The sequence below is a fragment of the Equus caballus genome, chromosome 10 (genome assembly GCF_041296265.1).
Source record: "Equus caballus isolate H_3958 breed thoroughbred chromosome 10, TB-T2T, whole genome shotgun sequence".
Classification (NCBI taxonomy): Eukaryota; Metazoa; Chordata; class Mammalia; order Perissodactyla; family Equidae; genus Equus; species Equus caballus.
Genome location: NC_091693.1, coordinates 84,564,731 through 84,587,033, shown reverse-complemented (window position 1 = coordinate 84,587,033; position 22,303 = coordinate 84,564,731). Strand labels below are relative to the sequence as shown.

General features: G+C 42.2%; 1 protein-coding gene across 50 annotated transcripts in view; it reads left to right on the top strand.

Annotated features, from left to right (window-relative positions):
• EPB41L2 (erythrocyte membrane protein band 4.1 like 2) overlaps positions 1–22,303 on the top strand; it is a 204,421-nt gene that overhangs the window by 132,295 nt on the left and 49,823 nt on the right. For all 50 annotated transcript variants that reach the window (XM_023651084.2, XM_023651083.2, XM_023651080.2 and 47 more), the window contains 6 exons: positions 5,194–5,236; positions 9,490–9,565; positions 12,766–12,984; positions 14,383–14,470; positions 18,438–18,590; positions 19,161–19,258. In XM_023651084.2, the coding sequence (XP_023506852.1) occupies positions 5,194–5,236; positions 9,490–9,565; positions 12,766–12,984; positions 14,383–14,470; positions 18,438–18,590; positions 19,161–19,258 (677 nt within the window). The remainder of the gene's footprint in view (positions 1–5,193; positions 5,237–9,489; positions 9,566–12,765; positions 12,985–14,382; positions 14,471–18,437; positions 18,591–19,160; positions 19,259–22,303) is intronic.

Genomic DNA, 22,303 nt, shown 5'->3' with positions numbered 1-22,303 from the left:
CTCTAAGTGCCATCTGCAACCTAGGTGTGATAGTGGAGCAGTGGAGTGCTGAAAGGGTTCCCAGTTGGCACTGGTGGCTATGGTAAGAGGACAAAAGATTGAGAATCTGGAGATGCTGATGAGATGGTGATCAAGCTGATTATTCACAGGACTGCAGGAGGGACATAACTGAAGCTGAAATGGGCTGATAGGCTGGGAGAAGGTGGCTGGAGCCAAGGGGTGAAAGTCCAAAGAAGTTGAAGAGCAGGTACAGTGGGAAGAAATGGGTAGAAAACTTAGAAGGAGCGGAAGTGATTGCATCTGAGAATGGGATGATGAAGTCTAATAGGGTGGAGAACCCGGTGTCATGACAAGACCGAGAGTTCAGCCATGGAAAGGGTGGCTGAAGTTAAGGAGAGGCTAAGGGCATTAAGGCAGAGAATATTAAGATAAGGTTAAGTTTGGAGGGATTCTCCATAGGATTCTCATCGAAAAAAATTGCTAATGCTCAATAAGGAACTCATAATTCCTTATTTTACTTTGTAGTTTCGCTTATGAAATGCGAGATGAAAATGCCCACAAAATTAGGCACATACTTTATCTAGGCTTAACTATAGAATATTGGGAGAATAAACAGTGGAGTATCCTTCTGAAATAATTGCTTTTCAGAAATTGAGTGTTCAGATGTAATTGGTAGTATCTTATTCATAAATCTGGGTTGCTTTCAAAACTTTTGTATTCTATCATTTTTTATTCCTTCTTGCTTATGTAGACAAGTCTAGTCCTCAAGACATCTAGGCAAAAGAACTCTTATTTTTCCAATACGGATTTGTGTGTTGTCCTAATTTTCCACAGAAAATTATTACTGTTGTACCAACTCAGCTTAATTGGTCCTATTTTGTTTGAAACCCATGCAGTTTCCATAATAGAATACAGGAATTTAGGCTGCTTTCTTTTTCATGCCAAATATTATCTGTATGTGTAGCAGTTCCAGTCACTTATCATTTCAACATATTATAAAGTGAAAGGAAAAGCCATGGTTATTTGTATGAAACTTTTCCATGGAGAGAAAATCTAAAATTTCTTTTGATTTTAGTGTAGTACTGTGTCTCTCATGCTTGAGACCTGGAGTTGGAAGCCTTTCCGTTCACTCTGATTATGAAAGTCTATCATTATTAGTGTGAGAACTTTTTAATATCTGTTGAACTCTTCTGTAAACTTTACTATGGAAAATATTAAAAATATCTGGAATCAAGCAACGTGTTACTCTTTTATATGTGGAATTCCAAGTCCATATTACTTGTTGTATTTATATATAAATGAAACCATCAGTAAGGGTTTTGGACTCTCTTTAAAGGGAAAAATATTGTCTTGAATTTTTGATGTTAATAGAGTTTGGCATCTGGCCCAGGGATTATAACGTCACTTTGTTTCAAGCCATATTGAAAGAACAGTTTGTTAGAAATGTGGTTGATATCCACAGCCAACTTTATGAAAATTGATTAGTGTTTGCTTGATGGCCAGACCATTTCCCCTCAGAAACTAGAACTAAGAAGTCAAATATTAAACTGTTTGTCATACATAAACTATCCCTTAATAAAATTCTATATTCAATTGAGTTACACCTTATCATACCACAGACATGCCTGATCATGAAACGCCTGGAGCTGTCACTAAAAATAGAGATTCTCCGGCTCCTTCCATAAGGAATGCTTGAGATGGGCAATGAGTAAATCTGTCTTTTTAACAAATTTGTCAGATGGATCTTTCTCATCAGGCAAATTTTAGAAAAGCTTAGCTGGATAATTCTTGACATGTACCTAGAAGCACTTGGACTAGTATACCGCTAATTATCTTCATGAGAAGGGATTGTGCCGTTCTATGCCTTGTCTTCATTTCCAGAAGGAGCCTTCACTGCAGTAGGGCAGCTGTGCAGAAAGGGCTGACGTTATCAGACAGTTTTCTCTAAGGAAAAAGGGTCTGATTTTTATTTCATCTGGCCCATGAATATAGAGGCTATATTTTGTGAATGCAGAGTCTGATTTATTAACTCTTTATGGATAGAAATACTCATTTAAATGTTAACTTCTTTTGTATTTGTAACACATCACCTTTGGAAATAGAAAATTATGTGAAGAGGGATATATACCAGAAGGTGGTCAGCCAGTTAATTTTATCAGTGCAAAAAACCCATCTATTAAAGGCACTGGGTAAAGCTCTTTGCATATGTACTTACTGTTCAAGAAGCTTTTGAATGAATGAATGGTTGAAAAGAACTACCTATGAGGTAGATATTGTGATCCTTATCTTACGGTTGAAAGAATCAAGGCTGACGGAAGCCAGGGGACGAGCCCAAGATTACGGAGTTGGTGGAAAGCCAGAACTGGACTCCATGTATTTCCAATTCCAACTCTATATGTGGCAGCCAAATCTTTGAAAAATGGAAATGACGCACCATCATCTGTCATGGTGTGTGTGTGTGCACACGCACATACCCAGTGCATTTATGTCATTCTCTGATGTCTTTTTCCATCTTTTTGTGTCTGCTTCTTGATTCATCCAGCACTCCTCAAGTGTCAAAATCAAGAAGTCTATTTTTATTAGTAAAGGGTTTCATGTCTACTATTTGTTTGTAATTGATAATGCAGATAATAGACTTCCTTTTCTTTTAAAAGTCGTATTAAGTCATTTTTTGTTTAACTATGAATTATGACCCTAGGCAGTAAAATTATATCTTACACTCTTAAGTACTCATCGGAGCTAATTATTCAAATAAAAATAAATGTTATTATTTATTATTATAAATATTATTATAAAAATAATAAAACTTGTGGTGTGTTAAGATGACCACAGTATGGGGAGGCAAGAGGCAAGCAATGGACAGATATCAGTCAGCAGATAGTAATTTAGTACTTATTGGTTGCCTGAAACTGCCAAGTACTATGGAGCCATGTGGTCTCTCCTGGCCCTTGCCAAGTTGTGCTGGAAGGGGAAGACCTCTTCACTCCTTGGTGGTGTGGATGTGAGTGTGGCTAGTAAAGAGAAAACCAGGCCAAGGGAAGGAGTCGCTGCTGCTGCTGTTGGCTCACGTCAGGCGAACTCTGCCCTCATGGTCTTTGGATGGGTCTGAAAGAAAGAAGAGAAGCCTCTTGTTAGTCTGTCTGGCAATGTTGTGAAAAGTGGTCCGAGGATGACACCACGTCTGAATTTGGCTGGCAGGTGCACGGGAACTCATACCCCTGGGTCTCTGGAGCTCTGTTGACTCTCTCCATGCTGTGCAGAAGCTGTTGGGTAGTTTGTACAAGGAGTTGGTGCTTCAGGTGAGAATGAAGGTGCTGAACGGCTGGGACACAGGGTTACTCCTTGGGGTCACAGAAGATGATGTTGCTTCTAGCATCTTCCTTCTAGAACAGAGAGCTCTTTTGCTCTTCTGGAGCAGGCGTCTATACCAACTGTCACATAATAAACTGGAGATTGGAAGTGTCTGTCTCAGCCTTTAAGACCAGTAGTTTCTCCTCCACTCTCTTCTTTCTCTGTGTTAATGTTCTGAGTGTTTTTTTCTTTTCCTTTTCAGTTTGGCACCAGTTGTCTCCTATTCAGTCTTTTTTGCTGTGGTTGTTACTTCCTTGGATGAAATGCCACACACATTTGACCCTCCTTCGCCTCTCCCCAAACCCCTCCCCTGTCTGGGCTAGAGACTGAATGATGTGTTTTTCTCATTCTTGTGCACTCATCATAGCCGGCCATTTGTGGGCCAGCTGTTGTGTGGGACAGCAGCTGCAGGGCGTGGGAGCTGAATGCCAGGCTCTTTCTAAGGGGAGAATTTGAGCTGCTCCCTGACGTGGCACTGGAGGTACCCTTAGAAGGTCCCACTGGCCCTCACATCAACGGGGCATGCAGCTAGGACACCAGTAACAGGAAACTAGTCCAAGCTCTGCCAGCTCTGTGTGGAGAGGTTGGAGTTTAACCGGTGTTAGAAGAGAGCCAGGCACAGCGTGGATCCTTATGCCCTGAGTGCAAGCCGTGAACAGTGTAGTAAACCTGCATGGGTCCCTGTGCTTGGCTTTCCAGGTGTCCTGTTGTTATTACTGTTGAAGAGTGTAAGCTCAGGTTCTGTGGTCCCAATTCCCAGTAGGTTCTTATTTTCTACATAGCAATAAGCATTTTAATTGTTAGCTTTACATATCTGAATAAAATTCTGTTTAACCACAGATGTTATAATACATTTATTTTGGGATGCTTTTAGAATAAATGAAACTTAGTTATTGTAAAGCCAATTATTTGAATCAGTTTATTGTATCTCAAAAACTGTATTTGTTCTTCTGTTAGTAGAGATAAAGTAAGGTGAACTTTAATAATGATTTGAAGATACTGTGGAAGAAGTATAAAAATAGATAAATATATATATATATACACACACACATTCTTTTTGGCTGGTTCTTTTGCTTGTAGCTTTGAAAGACAAATATTTAATGTTCTTAGGTGGGTTGAACCTAGTCGTTGAAATTTGGTCTTTTTTGCTTTAAGGTATGATAGTGGTTTCCTAGAATCTTTTTACGTTAACTTTCTCAAAGGGTAGAAATAAAGGGAAAGTGAAAAGGAGCTCCTGATGACTGTGCGTTCCAACTTGGAGTGAAGTTTCTAAAGGATGTTACACGAAGACCAGGAAGGAAGTAACCGACTCCAGGCTGGCAGGACTTCTCCACAGCGTTATAGGGAAAAGAAAGGTTAAGGAGGAGGAGTCGACTTTAGGAGTGGAGATAATTGTGTTTGATTGGGTGTCCATGCTTTTAACCAATAGTTTCCAGTGTACATTTTATCCTTCATGAGTAAGACCCAGTGCTTCTCCTTGACTGAGCTTTCATTTCCGTGTCCACAGGCGCTGTTTGCTGGCAATTCTATAGAATAAAGACTCTCTGTAGATAGATTGTGTACCATTTGGATACATGTTTGACTTCAGATCCAAGAAAAGAGGCCCAAGAGAACCCCTGAAAAGTGTTCTAATATTTTTATACTTTATTTTAACACACGTACATTCAGAAACATGTCAATACTTAGCTCAGTGTAATGCTAGTAGGTAAAAGCTACTTCGAATATAGGACTTTATTAAAATATGTTTACACTTAAATAGGTATGTGAACTGTACATTCTTCCATTTTGGATCCTGGAATATTTCTCATGGGTTAATTAACCTTTTATTTCCTTCCCCTACAGAACTGGCTAGATCCCGCAAAAGAAATAAAGAGACAACTGCGAAGTGAGTATTTAAATAATCATATTTTGAAGTTATTAAGTTCATCTTTGTGTCTATTTCTATCTTTAATAAAATTCATAGGAATATAGACTAGAATAATGTGATAGAATGATCAGCTCTACTCTGCTTTTTTTTTTTTTTATAAAGATTGGCTCCTGAGCTAACAACTGTTGCCAATCTTCTTCTTTTTATTTCTTTCTGCTTTTTCTCCCCAAATACCCCCAGCATATAGTTGTATATTTTAGTTGTGGGTCCTTCTACTTGTAGTACGTGGGACACCGCCTCAACATGGCCTGATGAGCGGTGCCCTGTCCGGGCCCAGGATCCGAACCAGAGAAACCCTGGGCCGCCATAGCGGAGCGTGCGAACTTAACCACTTGGCCATGGGGCCGGCCCCTGCAATTCTTTAAAGATTTAATTTTTTCCTTTTTTTCTCCCCAAAGCCCCCCAGTACATAGTTGTATCTTTTAGTCGTGGGTCCTTTCTAGGTGTGGCATGTGGGACACTGCCTCAGCGTGGCCTGATGAGCAGTGCCATGTCCGTGCCTAGGATCCAAACTGGCAAAATCCTAGGCCGCTGAAGCGGAGCATGTGAACTTAACCACTTGGCCACGGAGCCAGCCCCTGCATTTCTATCATATAGGAAGTTCAGGATTCTCACAGTATTTTCGTAGAATCATGACTTTATTTTGTACATGGCTTAGGGACTCCTCTGCTTGTCAAGAGTTCTAGATTCATAGTCCTAAATATTCCCTCACAGTGTCGACCACTGTGAAGGAATCTCTGACCTTTCTATCAGGGGAAAAGAATAAGAAGCTGCTTTTCTGTAGCTTTCACTTTTTATGTAAATTTCAGTCTAAGTAGACCTGTTCCTGCTGCCCTGTCTCCTTCACTTTGGGAGTGTAGAATTGGCTTAATTCCTAAGCCTGCCTCTGGCCCCGAGGCACGTGGGTATGCTGTGTGTAGACATGCTGGGGTGAGGACTGGAGAGAAAAAGCACGCAGAGCCCTCTTTCCAGTCCTCCGCAGTTTGAATACTTCTGCACTCGTTTGTTCCACAGCCCAAGCCCACCTGATGTGCTCGTTAGCCCTGGGGTTGTAGTTAGTCCTGCTTGGCCCTGTCCCCCATTTGGTTTCACTGTAGACTCCCAAAGGGACTCCGTGTCCTGCTCTGACCAGCTTCAGTTCCCTCCGTAGGTTCTCTCTCTGCAGGCTGCCTTGTCTGTGGCTGGCTTTGTGATATCTGTGTCAAGAAACATTGTCACCCCAGAAAGATCTCTGATAGGGGATCTGGACACTTAATTTCCTTTAGGGTCTGTGAATGACTGAAGCAGAAAAGCTAGGGAGCCACAAACAGCAGGAACTTTTAGGACAGGAGAACAGAATCCTAACCAACCCTTCTGGACCGTGGGCCCCAGAGCCGTCCAGGGAGGAAGCATTCCCTGAGCCAGCCTGCAGGCCGCGCTTGGCACAGTGGGCTTCATTTCCCTGCTTCCTTGTTCCTCCTAATGTCAGGACGCTGGAACAGATCTATACTCTCCCTCTCTTCCTTTCCATCTGCCTTCTGTCTCTCACTATAGGTTTTCCACAATGGTTTTCTTCATTTCTTTTTCTCTCTTGAATTATAATCTTTTTGGTAGTCTTCCTATCATTTCTTTCCTACTACTCTCCTTTTTTATTCGGAGCATATGCCTTATCTTTCCCGTGTCCTTTCCTTCTAGACTCATCTTTCTTGTCCTTTTTTTATATCTTTGATTAAAGTGACCTTCCTGATTTGCCAGGACTGAGGGGTTTCTCAGGATGTGGGACTTCTAGTGCTGAAACAGGACATCCCGGGCAGACTGGGGTGGTTGGTGACCCTGCCTTTTGACTGTTATCCCTGGCTTTCCAGCATTCCATCCCCCTCCTCTTACCTCCTGCATTTCCTGCCTTGGTGTTTCATCTGTTTATGTTTGCGTCATGATGGCAAAGGGGAAAGAAAAGAAAAGGAGTGATTGGACACAGGTACATTATGCTTACACTGCAGAGGAAACTGTACCTGAGAGCTTTGGAACTTTCCTTTGTCGCTTCTGCAGTCATTTCATGCTCTGCAAAGTGCGTACATACAAAAAGGCACAGATGTGTGTTCTTTCACTTTTCTGAAACCAGACCAGCCAAATGACCCACTCCAGAGAGAGAACAGGATAACCCGTGCAACATGATGGATGTTCCATTGAGTTGTTTCCTGTGGTTTTGTTTGGCTTTTGTTTGATTAGTTCTGTGTGCTGCTCATGTCAGAGCCGAGATTTCCTCATTTCTGGAAGGCAAGACTTTTGCTGATTATGAATCACAGCCTTCTGCTTTGATTATTTGTGAAGTTTTTAGAGTTATTTCAGGACTTTTGCCCTTGTGGTTTGGCAAGAGGAATAACAGTAACAAGTAGGATTTGACTTTTTCAAAACTATTGGAGGTGGTTCTCTAAGTGGGATCCTGTCCTCGTCGTGAAAGTCGGCTGAGGAAATGGAGCTTCAGTTGTTGTCTTTACCTCTTTCCGTCTGCGTCTGTTGAAATGGACAAGAGAACTGCTTGTTCTGTGTCAGCCCAGCCTCTCCTATGATTTTATTGTTTCTTTTCAGTTAATAGGCAATTAGCAAAGGTAAATATTAACCTTTTTTCAGTTACTTTGGAAAACCGACAACCTATTGGTTCCTATTTAAAATTTGCCTTAAAATCTTTTTCTCAAATGTCCGCCAATAAGACTATATCTAAGGCTTGCATGTGATTAATATATAAACAATCCATAGCCAGATGGACTATTTATATATAGCTAGGCAAAAATTATGATAATATAATTCAAAGTTCCGTGTTATTGCTGCTAAAATATGTGTTCTGTTAGTAGTCATATCCAGGTAAGCATGTGTTCATGTTAATACCTAAAAACCAAAAAATCAGGATCCACTAGGAAATGATAATCCTGTGATGAGTTTGCATAATGGTGCGTTAGCAGTTACCTTGAAGAAGTGTGTATTCACACCCAGTGTGGCGCTGCAGGCCAAGAAACCTCGTGTCTCCCCATCTTCAGGAAAGTCCTGTATCCCATTATGATATTTTAAATGTGTGACGCAGAACTGAAATCTGTTCCTTAAATTCAGCAGGATTGACTTTATTAGAATAGTGATGTATTGAGCCAAAATCCAGCAAAAGTGCTTATGTGTTCCCAGTAGCCATTCAGAAAGTATTCGCTGACTCTTGAGTGAGAGAAAAGTTAATGTGCTGATGGTGGGAAAAGGGCAAAATGACTCGTTGAACAGGAGAATGGGATTCAGTACAATTTTCTTCAAGTCTGTAAATTAAAGCGATTGTGAGGCTTTCAAATATGCATAGAGTGAAGTAACACACACACACTTTTTTGTGTATATTAGAAACACTATGAACTTTTAGAGCAGCTCTAAATCCAGGCCAGTGGAATTACTTGGTCCCTTTAGAAAAATAATACCTGCCCTCTTCCCAGAGTTGTGTGTTTTTATGTTTGTTCGTTTTTAACGCCATCCAAAGCATGATATCTCAAACTTGAGTTAAGTGTTAATGTGTAAGTAGCAATATTTTAACTTTTAATACGTCATTTATGACATGGTTGTTTGATACGTTCGTTGTTTGTGGCACAGTAGAGCAAACTGTATGTTATGTATGAATATGCTTACACCCCTTTATAAAACCTGGGAAGTAATTTTATTGTCCTAAATCCTGTGACGTTTTACCAGTCTTTACCTTCTTTGGAGTGTCTTTGAACGCGTCCTTCGAATAGCCCACTAATCATTTCCTGGATGGCGCTAGGATCACTTGCTCATTAGCCCTCCTTCCCCCAACAATGTAGAAATCCTAAAATGCTTTTCTTTTTGTTAAAAAAGAGTTGAGAATATACGATCGAGAGATTCAGTGGTTAAAACAAATCTTACCTCAGAACTATTACATGGAAGTTATATTAAAATTTTTGCATAATCACCATATAAAAGGTTTGTGAAGTAGCAGGAAATGTTTATGAAAAAGTGAACCTATTATTCTTTAGTGATGGGTTATTTATGTAATTGATTTTTATTTTGTTTTTCATTTGATTTTTGTTTGGTAAATGATATTTTCTTTTAAATTAAAAAATGAAATTCTCTAAACTGGTTTCCAGTGGGACTAGTCCTTACTGTTTGAACATTTACCTTTAAGTTTTATCAAATTAAATGGGCATTCTGTTGGTTGGATAAGTAACCATGATATTTAATAATTACAGATCTTCCCTGGCTGTTCACCTTTAATGTGAAGTTTTATCCTCCTGATCCTTCTCAATTGACTGAAGATATCACCAGGTACTTTATATTTACATTAAAAATGAAGCTTTACTTATAGCTCTCATTTATTTCTGTGCCCTGGGAGAACAGTGGGTAATTTCACGATTAAAACCAAAACGTTTTTTCTTAAGTTGAGTTTTAGAAGTTTCCTTGGAAGTTGGGTACTCCAAACTAGTTTGAAATGTTGCCAGTTTCAAAAATTGTTTTCACTGTTGTTTGATTTCTTCATTTATATTTGAGTAATGAAATATTTTTAAAAATATTGCTGACTACTTTGTTTCCAAGTACTTTCAAAAATCACTGATCTTTAAAATTTCACATTTTAGTGCTAAGATGGTTTTTATTATACAACCCAGGCACACATGGGTCTTATATTACAAAGGTGATATAAGGGTAGAAAAATGAAATTATTTTTAGAAGTCAATTGAACTGTAATTTTTTTGTTGCCCCCCCCCCCACCCCACGCCTCCCCCAGGCGGGTGGAAGATACCTGATAAGGTAGGCTTTCTTATGCAAGAGTCAATAGCTTTTCGTTTCCATGTCCTCTGAGATTATCTAGGCTATATGAACATACACTTAAATTGCAAATACAAGTTTCCCTTTAGGAGCAAGAGAGCATTTACTGATTCTGAGAGTGACTGCGTATTTGAATGGGAACCAAGGAACATTCTGTATCCACAGTGCCTTGATAGCTTAGCCCTGTTAAGTGGGGTACCAGTGACAGAGCTTCGTAGCTTTGGTAAGAGTAGGTCTATAGGGTGATTTGTGTACATCTTTAGAAGGTTATGTACATGGCATGGCCAAGGAAAACTGCGTTCCGTATGTATACTTGTAGAAAGCTGGAGCGTCTTAGTGAAAGACGCTGCTTTTGACTCCCATGGCTCCTGTGCCTTGATGCTTTCTGCTAGGCCAGCCTTGTTGTCAGACATCAAGTTGCAAAGGTGCAGAGTGTATAACGCCTGTGAAAGAGGAATGATGGAGATTTCTTTCCAAGATTGGATAAATCACAGGCCTGTTTTTCCCCTTCACTACTTGTTGCTGAGCAGGGATGTACTGATGCTAATCAACGTGTGATTGAATTAGCTTCAGCTAGTCAATAATAAACAGTAGCTTTTGTAACTGCACAGTGAGCTGCTTGGAGCATAACACTTGACAGGTCGGCGTGCATGTGACACAGAGCCACCCTGCAGGAGTGTGTGGGAACAGTGCAGGTAATGGGGCGGTGTGACCCTGCGCCCTCTGCACGTCCACGCTCCTTGCAGTAATTGGTTTGGGGGATGATAATCCTTGGTGATCACAACTTACAGCATCAGAAAGTGCTTTGGTTTTCCTTGTACCCGGGGCTGGAGCAGTCTCCCTGTGTGTGGTGGGAGGAGTGATGTAGTCTAGTGAACTGACTAAAAGCCTTGGTGGAGCGGCCTGAGACCTGCCGCCAGCCCGCGCGTGGAGCTGGGGGACCTGAATGTCACCAGTGAAATCTTCACGACGACCCGAGTGAACATTGAAGGTGGGGCAGGCTTTTGAGGAGAGCAAGGATGCTGGTCAGAATAATGTTTGGAGAAAGCTCTGTCCTGCTGGGTGAGGAGATGGAGCTGGGAGATCCTGGAAGCTGCTGGGACTTTCTGTTTGAAGTTTTTTTAATCATAGACTTAAGCTTTGAAAACAGAGGAAAGGACCCATGTGAAAGGTAGAGACAATAGTATAGACAGGAGCAACAAGATTTTAGTAATAAGAGAAATCTTTGTGTTGAGGACTTAAAAGTGCCATAGAATGTGCAGAGCTGGCACTATTCTTGATTAGACTTAGAGAAGCTGAGGGTAACCTGGAATCATAGTTTAAAATTTAGTGTTCTAAAATAAATGTAGCTGTAGGTGTTCTGGGGTCAAGGAAACATAGAATCCTCTGTAGAAAGAGAGCTCCTGCAGTGCGTAAAAATACCCAGACTGGGGAGAGCCAGACGACTTTCCTTCTGAGAAAGTCATGGAGCACTTGCCACGTAGCAAGTCCTTTGCTAACTGTAGGACTATGGTGATGATAGAGTCCCACCCTGCCTGAGGGATTTCTGCCATAGTCCAGGGATAACTGAACCCGCGATGGCTAATACCGCATGCTGGACCAGGGGCACTGAACCCGTGTGAATGTGTGGGGTGCAGGGCCAAAGGAAGATGGGGCCCTGAAACCTACGCTGGGCAGAAGCATCTGCAGGAGGAAGGTGGCAGCTGCCAGCAGGAATGGCAGTCTCTAAAAGATCTTCAAGAATGAGGGCACTGCCATTTAGCAAGTGGTTAAATTTGAGAGTAGAAATGGGGTTTTAATATATCACCCAAAGGAGTTGATAGTGGGGCCAAAAAAAAATCCTCATAGAATATAAATAACATTTCTGCATGTTATTTAGTAAAAAACCAGAATCTTTTATAATTGTGTAGTAAGCCACTTGGAACTTTGAATACTATTATTATCATAACTCTAATAATAACATGATTATGATTATGGCTACCAGTTATTGATTCCCAGGTACTACGTCAGGTGTTTTATTTATATTACCTAATTTTTATCCTCACCTGCAGAGGGAGGTACAGGTGGGGAGTTAGCCTTAGGTGAATAAATGAGCTTGTTCAGGGTCACATGGAGTCATCTCTGCCTGGTTCTGAAGCCCACGCTGCTTCTATTGTAAACTGAACTGGCTGCCTCATTAGGTGGGGAAATGGGCAAGTGAGGGCTTCAGAGTAGAGATTTACTTAGAATTGTTGTTAGGAGGTGGCTCAGGAAAGAAGAAATTAGTATGAAAGGGTGGAGAGGATAAAGGGTAGGTGACCTCAGCTTTTCTTGCAAATGCTTAAGACTGCCTCTATTTTTATTTCATTCATCTTTACAACTTTTGAGGGGCTTGGCAATTTTTAAATCCAAAGAGACAGTCTAAGTGTTTGGAATTTTTACCTTCAGTCACAAAACGCTTTATTGTAATAGCAATGATACACCATTACCAGAACGCAGTTCAGAATTTCCGTTCTGTTAACTGAGCCCTCTGGACTCAGTTTCTGTAAATAAACCACGAGGTTAGGAGTCAAGGAGCAAGGTGGGCTTCTTAGAGGAGGCTTCTTTTGCCGTGGGTTTGAAGAGGGCTATTTACGTTTGAAGGAGTATTAGAGCTCCAGGGCTATGAGCACTCCAATCTCCACTAACTGTTCTCCCCGACTCTTCTCTCCTTGCTCCTGCAGATACTTTTTGTGCCTTCAGCTCCGGCAGGACATCGCCTCTGGCCGCCTGCCCTGCTCTTTTGTCACTCATGCCCTCCTGGGATCTTACACACTGCAGGCTGAACTTGGGGACTACGACCCAAAAGAGCATGGCAGTAATGACCTCAGTGACTTCCAGTTTGCCCCGAACCAGACCAAGGAGCTGGAAGAGAAGGTGGCGGAGCTGCACAAAACCCACAGGTCCGTTGACTTGCTTCCTGGAGAGAAAGTCGCCGTGGCGGGTATAAATAGCTCCGCTTGTAACACTTGCTAGACGTTTGAGCATAGTTTATGGGATTATCCAGATTTTCTTTTTGGAACTTCACCTTGCACTAATCAAGACAGCCTGCCGCCCTTGACATATCCTTCCATTGTCTTTACAGCTACGAGGAACTATGCTCATGATGCTAAATGTGTTCATTTATCGAAAAAATTGACTTTTCCCTATGACATTGCCTCCTTCCTCCTCCCAGTCCTATCCCTTAACACATACACTTGAAACAAACAGACCCACATACTTGTTTGGCATTTACTATATAGTTTTTCTGCCTTTTAATTGTTTTCATGACCATATTTGTTAAGAAAGCCAGGGAGATAGTGAGTGAGGCATCAGGGTCTGAATCGGAAACGTGAGTGGCGTTGGACGTGGGAGTAGCAACTGAAAGTCACAGGTGCTTCCCCTGCTCACAAAAGATAACCTTTTGGTTTAGCTAAGCATTACTTAATTACTTAAATACCATATTGAGAACTTGTATATCTGTGTGAAAATAAGACTTTTTTTAGCACAAGTTGTAAAAGCTCCAGTTACAAATGATAATTTATCCCATATTGCAAAATTGAAATTTTATAAAATTTTGACTAAAATGATTTGGAAAGAACTTTCAGAGATTAGAAAATTTTTAACAGACCATGTTCATTGACTTTGCTTTAAAAAAATAATAAATGCAGTGTTTGACTCTAAATTAACTTTATTCCAATTCTACTCAATAGACATGTCTGTGTAACTTGAATTTGAAATCTCAGGTTCTGAAATGCCATGAGGAAGGAATAGGAAGACTAACAGGACATGGTCCCGCCCTCGAGGAGCTTAAAAGTTGTTTAGTTGGGGATATAGGCAGGAATGGAAGTAACTTTAGTGTCGACAGAGTGTGATAGGTCTTACTACCCCACGTGTAAAATCAAACACACACACTTCTGATCTTTATTATGATCGGCCCTGGTGGTATAAAACTCTGGAGTAAGAATTTGTTTCAGAAAGATGACATCACTTTTTTATTTTCAGTTAATTTATGTTATACCCATTATTGCTGGGGCTTTTTTCTCCAGTGGAAAAAAATGGAAAGCAACTTTCTAAGTTAAAAAGGGAAAAGGGTGGAGATGCCCCTCCTTGCACTGAACAGGTTTATGTTGGAGCATCCTAAGAGGAAAATGTTAGAGACCGAGAGCGGAGCCTTCTTACCTGTCTGCTGCTAGTCTGCAACTTCAGCCGAGTTACTCCCTCCACCCCAAACTCTCAAAGCTTATACACCCCTTTCCCTGTTTGGGCTACATTTGCTTTCCATCCGCCAATGAGATAATACTGTTTCTTTTGATTTTTAGGGGCTTATCTCCTGCACAAGCTGATTCTCAGTTCTTAGAAAATGCAAAGAGGCTTTCCATGTACGGTGTTGACCTCCATCACGCCAAGGTACTGTAAACACAATGGGGCAGTGGCGTCTTCCCAGTCTGTTGACTGAAGATTTGAGAGGGTGCCAGGGTCGGAATAGCCTCGTTCACTTTTGGGAACAGGCTACTCACCCTCAGCCGAAGGTCTCTCTGATGTTTCTTTGGTGACTGATTGTTGTGGGAGGGACCATTTGTTCTCCCCCTACTTCTTTCTTCTCTTCCCAGTCTTTTAAATTAATACCCTTTCATCTGTACTTACTGTCAGACTCACCTCATCAGCCTTCTTTACCCCTCATCCTGGTTTATGCTGTGTCCCAGCTTCTGCTGTGCCCCCTGCTGCCTCGTCGCAGCTCCCTCTCCGGCCTCGGTCCCGGGAAAGGAGAGCAGATCTCGGCAGCCATGAAAGCGCAAAAGTGGCATGGATTTGACCACTTTCCAGAAGGGCTCCAGGCTGTGAAGGAGCCCGAGTTATTGGGCTTTCCCCCGGAGGTCTGTTTTGTACTTCTTGTGAGGTAAGGTAGGCTGATGCAGGTTCCCGGGGATGAAGCACCGCGTCTCATTTAAGAGATGGGCAAAGAATGGGACAGTGAACACAGGTGCTAGGGGAAGGTGGGGTTGGGTTGGGAGAATACCAGTAACAGACGTCACCTGCGTCGTTATCCTGGTTCAAGTGACCACCTGGTGGGGAGAGCCAAGGGAGGGAACAGGACGTGAGGCGAAAGGTGGGCTTGGTTTTGAAAAATAGGTCCGGAGTCGCCTCAGTGTGCTGAGGGAACCTGTGCTCGTCTGCTCTTAAAACACGCAGCCCATCCCTGGATGTGGCCCAGGAAGCCCAGGCTGTGGGGTCTGGGGAATCTCTAGGAAGGCCCCTGCTCAGAGAGCAGTTCCCTCCCCAGGCCTCAGACTAGTAATTCCTGCTTTTTTGTTAAGTGTTTCATATTTTCAAAGCACTCTTTTTCCCTCAGTGGCCTCCTTTATTCTTTAAGTATTCTTCCTTATTACAAAAATAATGTATGTTCATTATAGAAAACAGAGGCAAACAGAAGAAAATAAAAATCACTGAGATCTCTTCATGCAGAAATAAGCACTGTTAGTTTTTCGATACGTTTTGTTTTTTTTAAAAAACCTGAGTATTTCAACTCTCATGCATTTTAAAAATGGGAGCATGCTATAAGGATCATTTCATGAGGTTTTTATTATTTTTTTTTGTTTACTTGCTCGTATGAACACTATTCCATGTTAGTAAATAGTCTCTGGCAGCATCATTTTTAACTGCTAGCTGCTGTATGCCTTTGATTCTTAAACATACTTTCACATGCGCCTTCTTATGTAAGATTGGGAGGTTTTTATTTTACAAAACTGCATGAAACAGAGTGCAGAGAATGACTTGCTTAAAGCACCCTGTTGTTAAGCGGCCCCATCTGCCTGGTCAGTCTTCCCAGGAGGTGAATCAGGTCTTCCCAACATGGGGTTTCCCGCTCGTTTCTCTCTGTGATGGAGACAGGCCTCTCTGGTCCTCTACACCCTGTTACTCTGTCGTATGTCAATCTTACATCTCCTGCTTCATTGATCGTTAGTTAGAAACCAGTTCTTAGATGGCAATGCTGCAAGGTTTTGAGGTTCTTGTTTTTAAAGTTGTGTCTTAGAAAACTAAAAATTGCAGGCTCTATTATAAGTATAATTTCAGTTCTTGCTGTGTGGTGAGGAGCAGATCACTTTAAAACAATATAAACTCACATTCATTCCTTCTGTTTATCATCTGATAGATGATATTTGATAAGCAAGATATTTGTAGCTCGTTGAAAAGATTATCAATGTAAAAGAACTTCTCATGTAGTTTAAAGTTTTGTTTCTTTATACATTTTTCATTGTCTTGATCATATTTAAGAAATTTTTCCATTCATCTTTCATTATTAGAAGAGTTCTTAATGGCACACCCACATTAGGACAAGTTGAAGAGGGTTGAATAAAAGGACTCTTGAGAAAGATACAGGGAAACCGCAGAGTTGTGTGGCTCCTCTGAGCCAGTCACGGCTGCCCTCTGACCCTTGGGTCTGAGGGGTGAGGGCAAAGGGTGCTTGCCAGAATGTGGAAGGAGAGGTCTATATGGAGAGGGCTGTCTTGAGAGGAGCCACAGTTGTCAGAGGGACACATCCCTTCCCTCCCTCCTCTCTCTGATCTCCTTTGAGACCTTTCCACAGGCTGGATGCATTCGGAAGCCAGTGGGCATGGGATCCTGTTGAGGTCCATATGGGGCAGCTTCCTGAGGCTGCTGAGCAAGGCTGAGAAGGTGCTCCTTTTTATCAGTTAATGTTTCTGACTTTGTTGCTCAATAACGGAAGTCGAATATGGAGGACTAAGGCATGCTTTTTTCCCTTTCACTTCTTACCCTTTATCTGTAATTTCTATTCACACAAATACTGATAATTCTAAAACAATATGTGGAACAACCAAAAATCAACCGATTTACTAGGATCCAGATTGTGTTTATTCTTAAGTCTGATAAAATAGCTTCAGTGTCCTGACTAAAGATTGCTTAAGACTAGAGATGGCTTTGTTCACTGTTTCCAACGAGGTCACCTCCTTACTTCGTGGGAACATGCTGTCTCGGGCAGTCTTCCGGGCTGCTCCGCGTGGCCGTGGCTGGTGACGTTTTTGGCAAACACACCATTTGTTCTGGTGCCAGGTTCTTGGGCACCTGGGCCTGGTTCACCCGCACGTTCGCTCTGTTCCTAGAGAGAACTGTGGCTGCCAGGGCATGGGTGAATAAAGCACCTTCTAGATTAGATTTCTAAATCTTCTTAGATGGCCTAAGGTAGTTTTATTTGTATCTATGAATTACTCAAATGTCATAGCAGCAAAAGCAATTGACATCAGTTACCTAGTACTACACTTCTCTTTTCAAAGCTGTTATAAACTGTTAGGTTGTTCTCAGTAACGAGGCAGTTGGAATGTTGTGCTTTTATTTTTTATTTTTTATGCTTTTATTGAATCGAGACCTAGGCTGAATGTGGTGTTTGTTTCAGCATGTTTTGTGGGAATTTGTTCCTTGTTGTCAATGATTTCTGAAAATGTGAATCTGAGTATTTTCAATTTTCCGTCTCTTGAATGGGATCCACTCTTCTCTTGAAGGTAAACGTTGATTTGTGTGTTTTGAATATTGTGTGTGTTAGATCTTCATCTCTACTTGGAATGTGAGGAGACAGTTTTTTACTTTTGTCTGTAAATTTATTTGATTTTTAAAAACCTTTCAGGTTTGTGATTATTCTAGATTGTCATCTGTTCCAAATTAAAATGCTGGGGAAGGAAAACGTTCTGAGTAAGTTCAAGGATAGTCCGTGGTCCTTTGAGATCCGCCAGCCAGAGGAATGCTGTAAGGAGAACTGGATGTCAGCACCCTGAGTTAGGGAAAAACCATTGAAAGAATTCAAAGATTTCGACACTGTCAGCTGAGCAGAGAAATCTTCTGTGAGGGATTGGTGTTTTGTAGAATATAGGCATAATTTTAACAGCTCTTAGCTAGCACAATCCATCTGAGATGAATTTGCCTGAAGTAAGGTGGCTGCACGCAACTTAGGGTAGGCAGCTGACTGTCCCCTACCCTAGGACAGGGCTGTCCCCCTAGGGCTGGAATAGCCTCTCAGAAAACACACTTATCTCCAATGTCTTCAGGATATCTAAATTGAATTGTTTCACTTTTCCCCTTTAGCTCTTACAACTGAACTTGAGAGCATGTAAATTATGCCTTTTGAAAAATACAGTGTCCTATAGTCCTGTTGCCAACCCTCGTTGGCAACTCAAATCTGAGCCCTGGAGATGGGTAAATTTAAGATGCGTCCGTGCCCTGCTGTTGCTGTTAGCTTGTGGGCCGTCACTGAGATTCAAGACAAGTGTTCACCTGGCCTCCTCGCTGTGGTTGGGGGTTGTTAGCTCCCTGATCTGTGTGACGCCCACAGCTCTAACCGTGGTCAATGGCTTCCACTCGGCAGGACTCAGAAGGCGTGGACATCAAGCTGGGCGTGTGTGCCAACGGGCTCCTCATCTACAAAGACAGACTGAGAATCAATCGTTTTGCCTGGCCGAAAATCTTGAAAATTTCCTATAAGCGCAGTAACTTCTACATCAAAGTCAGGCCCGCAGAGGTAAGCAGTGTCCTTAGCCCGGGGCCTGTCCAGTCAGCCTTGGTCAGTGTTGGCCTTTGTGGCCATGAGCGAATTCTTTCCCACTGAATTTTAAAAAAATGAGCTATTCTTTATTCTTCCATGGTCAAAAAAGGACAGGGTTCTTGATGCTCAACCTGCGTGTATATCCCTGTTGCTAAAAAGCAAGCACTTGCCATGGCTTTCACAGAAAAGAAAAAGTAGGAAGTGCCTGCCATGTAGTGGGGGCTCCTTTCGCTGTTGTTGTTGAATCAGCTAGCAACAGGTCACTGTTGGTAGAGATCAAGAGGAAGGTGGTAAAATGAATTTTAGTGGATGTTGAAGGGTAATTGGTTTATCCTTCAGTTGGTAGTTGATACTTCCTTTTCATAGTAACTAGTACTGTAGTCCGTGAAAAATTTATTTTGTATAATTATATTAGATATTCTAATATTATTTACTTTTTTCAAGAAGAAGAATTACTTCTTACAGAACACCTGAATTCATGGTTTTCAGTGACTTCTAATGATCTCTTAAGTAAATGTGCTGATTTATTTTATGGATTTATTCTAGCTGGAACAGTTTGAGAGCACCATTGGGTTCAAACTGCCAAACCATCGGGCAGCAAAAAGGCTATGGAAGGTGTGTGTGGAACATCATACTTTCTACAGGTAATTTCAAGAAAACAGCTTAAAATTAATTAAAGCAGCTCTTGGCACCCTCTACATATGAAGAGGTGGTAGTGGATAGTGTGGCAGATGCAGTAAGCTGTATTGTGGTTCTCGGCTCTCCCCAGTGCTGGATCTGCTGTCTGCACTCCACCCCACGCCTGTTTCTGTTGCCCTGGCCCTGCCTTATGGTACTCAGATCTGATCCCGCTCTGCGATAGTCCGAGACTCCACTTTGTGGCTCCAGCCGCCTTCCCTCCCGCCCCCACCACACTCTGCCGCCCAGCTGCTGTTCTTCTTTCCACTGTCACTCATCTTAGGTTTCATGTAGCTGTCCCTATCAGCTCCCTCCTGCTTAACTTCTCTCCCAAACCTCCCAGAACCCTGTCGTCTGCCCTTTTGCTACTGTGTCAGGAGTGTTCTAACCCCCGCAAATCCCTGCCCTCTTTGCATATCAGCCTGCCAATCTGCTGGTCCTAGATTAGTCCTGTGTCCCGACCTCACTGCTTCTGTACCTGTGCTGTCAGGTGCTGCCTTAAATAGCTGTGCTGACACACGTGCTCGTTCTTTATAAGAGAAAGTCACACGACCTTGTGGGCTAGTGCTCTTACAGAGAGGTCATCATTTTCCACAGCAGCTGGATCCTCAGTGCTACCAGGCAGTCAGTCAGTCCTGTGACTTCCTCTGCCATCCCAGATATTCAGGGTTATTTCAGGGTCATCTAGAGCCCCTACGCACCGCTGCCTCTCTGCTCAGATGTCCCCCATCGTGCAGCACATGGATGGTACAAGCTGTGGGTCATGAGCTTTCTCGTTTCCTCTGCCTTTCTTCTTCCGCTTTGCCCATCACTGGGCAGCACTCCCTTCTCCCTCCCTTCTCCCTCCCTTCCTCCCTTCCTTCCTCTCCTCTCCTCTCCAAGAAGATGTGGTCTGTTCCTCTGCCTCCATCCCTCATTTCATGCCTCACACAGGATCGTGCTTTGTAAATCATGTGCTCTTGGTGGGTGCCTTTGACCTCCTCTTCGGCTAGTAAACATGTCCCTGTCTTGTTCCTTTAAAAACCAAAGAAAAACAGATCTCCTTAGACCTTCTAGCCTACTTTAGCTGTGTCCTGTCTCCTTTCATACTTTTCTTCAAGAGCATGTTTCCTACAGGTATACTTGGCTGATCTTTGTTTTCTCCATTTCCTCAGCTTCCTATACAGCAGTCTATACAGCTGGGTATCTAGGCCCTTCATCTTTAAGGTTTTCGCTCTAGACTCTTAGGGTCTAATCCTGTCCCACCACAGAGCAGGTGTGTGACTGTGGGTAAGTTACTCGACCTTTCTGAGCCATACTTTGATCGTCCATCGTCCCTGTGATAGTAGTAGTATCTACCCCACAGGTTTATAGGGTTGTTATAGGATTGTTCTGAAAAGTAAATGAGATAACAAATTCAGAACCATTTCTGGTTTATGATAATGTTTATCATCATCATGACTATCATCATTGTCATCATTATCCTTAGTTTGGTGACCACAGTATGCTATTTTTAAAGTGAATTGTCAGCTGGTACGAATGACTCCTTCTTCAAGTTAAATTGACAAATATCTATTTTCAAGACTGCTCCAATATACTCATTTTAGAGGAGAAATGTAACTCATAAAATATACTACTTGAATCTTTCTAACTTAATTACGCTAATCATATAAATCTTTGAAAAGTTTATAATTTATCTTGGGATTCATGATGAATTTCTCCTAAGACGATGTGAGCCTGCCTCCGTTACAGCCGGTGGGTAGCAGTGATGAGTTAAAGGACACGGCTCCAGGGCTGACTGACGGCAGGCTTCGCTGTGCTGTGGTGATAGTGAAAGCAGTAATGATTTTGGAAATGACAAATGCTGACATTCCTTGAGCGGATGTTGTTGTCAGCACAAAACGATTGCTTTCCGTTGCGCAATCTCATTTGTTCGTCATCCCCGTTGAGACACTGCGGCTCAGAGCTGGGTGTCCATGGAGGTGCCCAGCGGCCAGGCACCCGGGCAGAGGGGGCCTCGGCTCTCTGATCTTAAAGCGCACGCCCTTCACCTGTGAGCTGTCCTCCCTCTCGTGTTCTTCTAGCAAGAGGTTCTGAGATGTCTGTTAGCCCCGCAAAGCCACAGGTCCGTCCTGCCATCATTTTGCTAGCAGACCACGGATGCCAATTTAAAAGTAGAGAGTTGGCTCCTGCAGACTTTTGAAATAATGGTTAATGAAGGCATTTTTATATTTTTAAACCTTGCATAACTGTGCTTAGAAATGATATAAAATAATGCATTTATCACAGGGCAAATCAGAATTTGCAGAGTGCTTTGAATCAAATCTGGATTTCGTTCTGTCTTAGTTCATCACAAAAGATGCAAATAATTTCTTTAGAAAATTAAGACAGCTTTCACATTAAAGCTGTTAAAAAATAGATTTTTCTGTTTAGTGGTAGCCGCTCAGCTAGACTAATATTAGTAGAACAAGAAAATTATAATAAAGCTGCTCTCCTTCCCTGAGTGTTTAGTAGAGCCCGTCACCATTGTAAGTGCTGTACACGGATTAATTCTTTTAATTCTTATGTCAAATCTTAGGGGGCAGCTGCCGTTATCTTCACTTTACACGTGGAGAAACCGAGGCACAGAGAAGTGAAGAGGCATGCCGCTGGTCATATAGGTAGTAACGGGTGCAGATGGGGTGCAGAGCCAGGCGGTGGGGCCTCGGTGCCCACCAGCCTCCCGACTGCGCTCTGCTTCCCTGTGGTGTTTGCAGCCTGTGTGCTGCGATCCGTTTTCTCAGTGCTTTTTTTGTTGGTGGTGATGGTGTGTCAGAAAGATTAACCTGAGGTTCTCCTAACTTCACATGAAACTGCCGTGTAAACATGGCATTGTGGCTCCAGAGTAATCTCAAGTGAATGAGGGTCGTCAGCCCCTTCGTAGCGAGCTTTATCGTTAAAAGTGTGCTTGACTTTAGTGATCGACGTGTGGGTTTTCTTAAAATGTTCCCTTGTTTTCCATAGACCAACATTAATAACAGTTGATTTACAAT